The sequence below is a fragment of the Ipomoea triloba genome, chromosome 11 (genome assembly GCF_003576645.1).
Source record: "Ipomoea triloba cultivar NCNSP0323 chromosome 11, ASM357664v1".
Classification (NCBI taxonomy): domain Eukaryota; kingdom Viridiplantae; phylum Streptophyta; class Magnoliopsida; order Solanales; family Convolvulaceae; genus Ipomoea; species Ipomoea triloba.
The window spans coordinates 24220985-24229134 of NC_044926.1; the positions used below are offsets into that span (position 1 = coordinate 24220985).

The following is an 8150-nucleotide window of genomic DNA, read 5'->3' on the forward strand; positions in this document are numbered from 1 at the left end:
CCCATCATTCAGGACACCGGATGCCACTAGACCACAAGGTCTTTGGCATATTATCCTTGCTATTACACTCATTTTTCAAGATACACCAATCCTATGATGCGTGTTAAACAATTTGGATTAATACTTTTAAAAAAAATAATTTTAATGTAGTTATTATTTTAATATTGAATATGAACCTTTTAATTGTATATATAGGTCATATGTCTTTGTATATAGTTGTATTTGACTAGACAACTTGATAAGTTCAATTTTAATAATCTCTTGCATAAATGTATCAAAAAATCATACAATTTGTTTTATTCCTTTTTTTTTTTTAAATCTAAAATATCATTAAGATATTAAAGGATATTGTAGATATATCATATATGATGTTACATGATTAGATGCCTCAAATTTATTACAAAAATATTTTTATTATTGGAAAAATTTTCAAATATTTTTTTTTTCAAATTTTAGAGAAAATTGCCATTTTAGTCCAATGACTATTGTAGTAGTGTAAATTGCTATCCGCGACTTTCAAAAATGTTAATTACGTACCATGACTATGCATTTTTTCTCAATTTTGGGGACGGATCCTTGCCAGGGAAGCTCACAACACCGGGACAATTAGCGTAGAAGAAACTATCCTGATCATGATCGAAGTAGCTTTCGAGAGAGAAGCACAGTTCGGCTTGGGGATCGTGGAGAGGATGAGTGAATTGGAAGTCATGGTACGTAATTAACATTTTTTAAAGTCGCGGATAGCAATTAACACTAATACAATAGTCATTGGACCAAAATGGCAATTAACTCCAAATTTTATTTTTGGGCATGATAAATGTTATATTATTATCTTTGCCGCTATCAACCCAATGAGGTAGCTCAAGTGGCAAGTGAGCTCTCTTTGTGAGGGGGAATTTCGAGAGAACCCGGGTCCGTTACATGGACGGAGAGAAAGACCATGTACATTTACCAAAAAAAAATTATCTTTTGCCGCTATACTTTTTTTTTCAAGAGACACCAATCCTATGACACATGTTACTATTTGAGATTAATAATTTTTTTTAAAAAATAATTCTAATATAGGCATCATTATTTTAACATTGAATACGAACATTTTAATTGTAAAGTCATATGTCTTCGTGAATAAGTGTATCTGACTAGACAACTTGATAAATTCAATCCTAATAATCTTTTGCATATTAAATGCGTAAACAAATCAATACAATTTGTTGTATTTTTTGAAGCGAATATCTAGAATATCATTAAAATTTTTAAAAGATATTATACATTTATAATGTTATATGATTATATGATTAGATGCCTCACTTTATTTATTAGAAAAATATTTTTAAAAATAATGTTAATAGAAAAAATTATTATTATTATTATTTGCAAATGTTATTTTTGGGCATGACAAATGTAAACATATTAACATTGTTGTTATGTTCAGATAAACATGTCATTTTGAGTTGAATTGTATGAGTTTGTGTTGTTCACGGACTCAATTACATTTTTTTAGGGTTTAATAACCTAATTGTAATTTGGTGTACAATTGAGTGACCTATTTGAGTTCGATAACCTAATTGTAATTTAGTGTATAATTGAGTGATCTATTTGAGTTCGATAACCCAATTGTAATTTGGTGTATAATTGAGTAACCTATTTGAGTTTGATAACCTAATTGTGCTTTGGTGAACAATTGAGTGACCTATTTGAGTTCGATAACCTAAGAGACACCAATCCTATGACACATGTTAAACGCTCTGGGATCGTAGTAATTAAGTGTTGGCTACCGAACAGGGATTACAGTGAGCTCTTACTCGGCACTGTTCACATGAACCACTATCGCCTGAAAAAGAATCCATTATTTTGTGAAGTTCTCCCATTGGATTCGTACGAGTAGCAATCCTCCACCACTGATCAAAGCTACCATAACTCTTTCCCTTGCCATCTGTTTCTCCTAGAGCCTAGACCCAGTACGCTTTCGCCAGAAATTACCCACTTTCGTAGCCTCTCCAAGCCCGAACAAAAAACCCAAACCCTTTTCCCTTTCGCAGATCCTTCTGTGTTGATCCTCTTCTGTGCTCGTTTTGCCTTTTCTTGGAAATGCAGAGCCCTCAGAGCTGTTAATCAGGTAATTAATAATAATAATTACTTAAATTTTTGGGTGTTTTTTTTGTTTTAATATAGTGCTGTATGATCTCTGCCTAATTGATTGTTGCATTTAATGGAATGGTTCTAAAGGAAATGTTTTGATGGTTTTCTTGATTATTTCTTTTTGTTGTTTATGTTTTGGGCAGTTTTATGTTGATGGGTTGGTGTTGATTTTGGGAAAAAGTTGAGAACTTTAATCTAAATTCCTGAAATGGATGCTGGGAAGGTTCTAGAAACCCTAGAGGGGGATTCTGTGGAGTTCAAGATGGGGGAAAGTCAAAGCTGTCATGATGAAACCCTAGAGCAGGTTTCTGTTTTGACTACCTTGAGTGTGGAGTGTACTGGTTCAGAGTTGGGTCCAGAGAAGGCTAATAGGAGTAATTTTGGTGTGAATGATCAAAGTGTAGAAGCTCCGAATCCGGGAAAGGAGAGTGACTTTGGATATTGTAATGATGGTTTGGAATCAATGGGAGCAGAGATTGATATGGAATCCCATGAGGGGGGAGCGGTTGCGGTGGAAAATGAGACGGGAGGAGGAGCCTCATTGGTATGGGGTACTCGAGAAGTAGGAGTTGGTTTATATGGTAATGGAATGGATGGCAGTGGAGTGTCGCTTATCGAAACGGGCCATGATGGTAATAAATCTGATGAGCAGGTTGGGGTAGAGGCGATTAGGATGGGGGAGAATGATCCCGCTGCACGAGTGGATGGGGGTATTTCCCAAATTGGAGAAGAAGGCATTTCGCTGATTGTAGAAGTTTTTGGCCCATTAAATGGAACCTGCCAACGAGATAACACATTTTGCGAAACCGAGCATATGTTGGAAGAGGGTGCTTCTGAGTGCACACCGTCCTCAACAAGAGATGAGGAGAGAGTAGCAAATCCCGCAGAGGAAGACACCACTGATAATCAAGAACACAAATTCTGTGTAGGTGATTTAGTGTGGGCTAAAACCAAGACCGAGGTGTGGTGGCCTGGAATGGTATCCGATCCTACTGCTGCATCAAAGGATGCTGCAAAGTCTGACGAAAGGGACGGCTTTCTTGTTAAATATTTTGGGAGCATTATTTCAGTTCGGTGCTCTGCTTCACGGTTAAAGCCCTTTATTGAGTATTTTGAGCAAATGTCACAACAAAACAAATCCCGAAGTTTTGTTGGAGCAGTAGATAAGGCGTTGCTTGAGATCGGTCAGCGTATAAAACAGGAGATGTCCTGTTCTTGTTCTCTGAAAGAAACCAAAACAACTAATGCTACTCCGGTGCATCCAATCTCCAAAGATATTAAGAGAGGTGGCCTTGGTTTTTTCTCGGCATCAGTATTTGAGCCCGAAAAGTTTATGGAGTCCATAAGATACAGAGCTCTGGATATTTCTATGCCAGGTAGTGTTGAGTTTGCAGTTGTGAAGAATTGTTTATCAGCCTTTTATGGTTCTCTCGGGCATAAGCAATTGCCCATGTATAAGCTCAGGCCAAGAAACGATGCCAATGGTGGTAATGATGCAAAGGACGGTGCTCTTCACGGTTTGGGACTGGAAAGGACGGGTGAAGAATTGAACAAACTTTTTAGTGATAGCAATTTGCCTCTTGGTTGCAACATGAATGAACGGGAAACCAAAATCTCTGCTGAAAAAGTAAACAAAACCCCCAAGGGGAAACTTGAAAAATCTTTTGAGTTGAGAGAACGGAAGAAGAGCAAGTACTTGTCCTACCCCTATGTTAATAGTTGGGAGAAGAAGGATTCAGCTGCTCGTGGGGGGACTGAAACAGAAGATCCGAAAGGGGATTCTAATGCTGCGGTGGACACAAAGAACACCTCCGAGCAGCCTGAGGTGTCCAGACCGTCAGGCAACAGTAGTGGCAAAAACCCTCGGAAAAAATCCAGGAAATCTAGAACTTTCAAGAGCATATATGGTAAAGTGGAGAATATTGATACATCTTCAACTGAAATGCTCCAAGAACTTCAGTTGACGGCTCTTGAATGTTTTTATCCTAGTGAGAGTAAAGATTCTAGTTCAGTTTTGAATTTCTTCTATGGTTTCAGAAAGCACTCATTTTTAAATCATGATTTCACTAGTGAGGATATTTGCAATCATAAAGAGGGGATAATGAATAAAGAAACTTTGGGTCATCAGGAAATCGATGCTGCTAAGGGCTCAGAAGGAGATAAGTTACAGTTGGCTCCATCTAGTGTTGAACCAAAACGGAGACGCAGAAAGCAGAAGGAAGCTTTAAATCAAACCTGTCCAGATAATGCAGAAAAGGGAAAAGTCCGCAGAAAGAGAAAGAAGATGGAAACAGCAAGCCTGGGGCATCCTGAGATTAGAGTGATTGGTGGATTGCCAGATTTGAATGGCAATAGTATGAGCCTGTCAGTTGAAAACATGGAGGTTACAGGCCCAGATACTTCTAAGGGGAAACTTGAACCGAAGAGGGCTAAAAACAAGGAAGTGTTTGTTTCTGAGGCATCCACAGCCACAGATACAAAGAGTTCTGAAGTGCAGAATGTAAACAGAAGTACGAAATTCATTCCAGTGTTGAAAGATGTGCATGTGATGGGCACATTCCGTGTGGAAAATAATTTGCACCTCTCAGGCTTGTCAGTTGCTGTGAAGCCCGAACCCAAGAAAAGAAAGAGAAAGGAGAAAGCTTCAGACGTGCAGAATAGCCCATCAGCCATACCAGATTTGAATGGGAATGCTACTAACCACAGCTCAACAGCAAAGGGTTTGGCCGATCCAAGTGCTGTTACACCTCAAGGTCAACCCCAACAAAAGAGGACTGAATCTGATGTTGGTGGTGCTACTGGGAGCATGGGGAACACACTGCTCTTAAATTTTACTCCCGGGCATCCATTGCCTTCTAAAGAATCTCTGAACGAAGCATTTATCAGGTTTGGCCCAGTAGTGGAGCCAGGAACACAGTTTGTAAGTGGTTCTTGTGCCCAGGTTGTCTTTGCACAGAGTTGTGATGCAGAAGTGGCATATAAGAGTTTAGAAACGAGCAGCCCGTTTGGACCAGCCCTTGCCAGTTACCATCTGAACCGTCGTCCAGCTGCTACTAACTCTACTGGAAAAGGTTTGGCTGATTTAAGTGCTATTACATCTCAAGAAAAGCCCCGACGCAGGAGGAGGAGGAGAAATACACCTAATGCTGGCATAACCACTGGGAACATACTCATCTTGAATTTCACTCCTGGACATCCTTTGCCTTCAAAGGAATCTCTAAACGATACATTTATCAAGTTTGGTCCAGTTGTGGAGGCAGAAACAAAGTTTTCGAGCGATACAACTGCTCAGATTGTCTTTGCACGGAGTTCTGATGCAGAAGGGGCCTGCCAGAGTTTGGGAAAGAGCAGCCCGTTTGGACCCGCCCTTGCCAGTTACCATCTTGCTAATACATCCCAAGAAAAGCCCCGGCGCAGAAAGATGAGGAGAACAACACCTAATGTTGTCAGAACCACTGGGAACACACTCATCTTGAATTTCACTCCTGGACACCCTTTGCCTTCAACGGAATCTCTAAACGACACATTTATCAAGTTTGGTCCAGTTGTGGAGGCAGAAACGAAGTTTTTGAGTGATACAATTGCCCAGGTTGTCTTTGCAAAGAGTTCTGATGCAGAAATGGCTTGCCAGAGTTTGGGAAAGAGCAGCCCGTTTGGACCCGCCCTCGCCAGTTATCATTTGCATTGTCGTCCCGGTCCAGCTGCTGATAACTCCAAGATGCCAACAACTCTTCTGCCCATGGATGCTTTCAAGTTCCCGATGCTGCCTTCTGGGAAAGCTCCCACAAATGGCGAGGCGCCTGATCTCATGTACATCAAGCAGAATCTGGAGATGATGACTGCCATGCTGGAGAAGGCGGGTGACAATATCTCTCCCGACATGAAAGCCAAGCTCGAAGGCGAGGTCAAAGGCTTCCTCAAGAAGGTCAGTGCCATGGTGGGTACTTCCTCTTCTTCCTCATAGAAGAATTCTGTTTATTTCTGCCCAGCTTGTTTTGCGGGCAAAATGGTTCTTTGTATGTGCCCAGCTCGTTTAGTGGGCAAATCAAAACGGTTCACAGCTCCCAGCTATTTTCCTTGCATTTCCCGCCTTTGGTTGTGCATAGTCAATGCACATTTTGTGCTTTGTGTAATTTAATGTTTGGCCGGGGCGGGCTCATGAAGTGTGCTTCATGGGAGCTGTGTTGTAATTTGTTGGAATTGTCTCTCCTTTACCTTGGGCATCAATGGAAGCTTGCTGGAGAGAAAAGAAAATTTGAAATTGTTAATACTTGGTAGTTGGTTAAGGTTTCTTTCCTTTTTTGTTTTTTTTAGTTCCTTTTATTTTGGATTCTCGTGGTTAATAAGGACAGTTTGTGCCTCTTTTACTTCTGTCTTAATTACAGACTTTCCCTTCTCAGAAAATGTTAACAACAACAATAATTGGTATAGGATTTTAATGATTTGCATGGATGTGCATATGATGTTTTGCATGGACTGTACATTATGGCAATAATGTCATATGCAATGGTAGAAAAACCACCATGTTTCTATGTTTCTGTTTAGTTTTTACAAGATTTTCTTACCCAAGTTTTACAGTGATTTATAATATCTAGGGCTTCAAGTTGGGCTGAAGCCCATGGGCTGGCTTGCACTCGCGCTGCGGTGGGGCAGGTTAGGACCACAAAAAAGATGGCCCGTTAAAAGAGTGGCCCTAATGGGCCTGGCCTACTAAGACCTGTAGCCTGCGGTGGGGCAAGTTATTAATATCATATTAAAACTTGGTTGGTATTTTTATGTGGACCATGGTCTATGTAGTGCTTAGAACTGTCAAAATGGACTTAGCCTGCTGGACTAGTTCGTCCTGCCTTGCCATGAGCTTTGAATATTATAGCTCATCCCGTCAAAATGGCGAGCTTTGACGGGTGGGCTTGGCTGGCTGGTGGGGGCCGCCAAGCTCGCTTAGTATGTAGACATTATTAATATTAGTGTGTGTGTGTATATATATATACACACACTCATCATTTTGTATAATTATATATATGAATATATGTTAATTTATTTATTTATATTGATTAATCACGTGAAAATAAAGATATTATAATTTAATGATATCAGCGTGTAATTAGAGAATACAATTTGCCTAAATTGAGTAACAATATTAGCCTATTAAAAAGTCATTATGTTGTGCCCATTTGGTAAAACTGATTAGATTAGATTGTTGAGGTTATTCATTTAATAATTAATTTTGTTTACATGTTTGTCAAGTATTACGGATTACAAATTTACAATGTAAACTGGAGTACATTTTAATTATTTTAGCCAAAATTTATAATTAAGTTAAAAGGTTTTTCTATGATACTGAAATATAATATATCTATTTGTATAAGACACTATTGACAATCATTACGGTAAAAAACACAAAGTACATTATTTTAACTCATAAAATATATTATTTTAACACATAAAATATACTGTATTATTCTATCCAGAAATTTCATTATTTTTAACACATATAGTACATTATATATTATTCTAACTCATAAAATACATTATTTTAACGCATAAAGTATATTATTTATCTCATAAAATACATTATCTTATCGCAGAAATTTCATTATTCTAAAATATATTTAATACATTATTTTAACATAAAAGGTATATTATTCCAACTCATTAAATACATTATCTTATTTCAGAATATTGTTTATTATTCTGCGCAGAGCAAGAATTTTGATTTTTATTAACAATAATAAAACTACGACAACTCAATAATTTGCCTACTATTCATACTAGTTCCAATTATGCCTAATACAACCAAGTATAAAATATTTTATTAGTTTTATGGATAATAGGAATTACTCCATATTAGTTTATATTTTATAAAATTGGACATTATTAGTCCACCAAACACTTGAGACGTCAGCCTATATACGCATGCACCAAATGCACCCTATAGACTAGTAGAACGAAGAAATTCTTTTTTTTTTTTTTTTTTTGGTTATAATAAATAAATAAAAATAACATTAGAA

At 38.0% G+C, this 8150-nt stretch overlaps 1 protein-coding gene across 1 annotated transcript; it reads left to right on the forward strand.

Annotated features, from left to right (window-relative positions):
• Positions 1–1759: 1759 nt before the first annotated feature.
• On the forward strand, positions 1760–6591 carry LOC115996600 (serine/threonine-protein kinase ATM-like). Its single transcript, XM_031235902.1, has 2 exons — positions 1760–2116; positions 2283–6591. The coding sequence occupies exon 2, from the start codon at positions 2348–2350 to the stop codon at positions 6101–6103; it is 3756 nt and encodes a 1251-aa protein (XP_031091762.1). The 5' UTR covers positions 1760–2116; positions 2283–2347; the 3' UTR covers positions 6104–6591.
• Positions 6592–8150: the final 1559 nt, after the last annotated feature.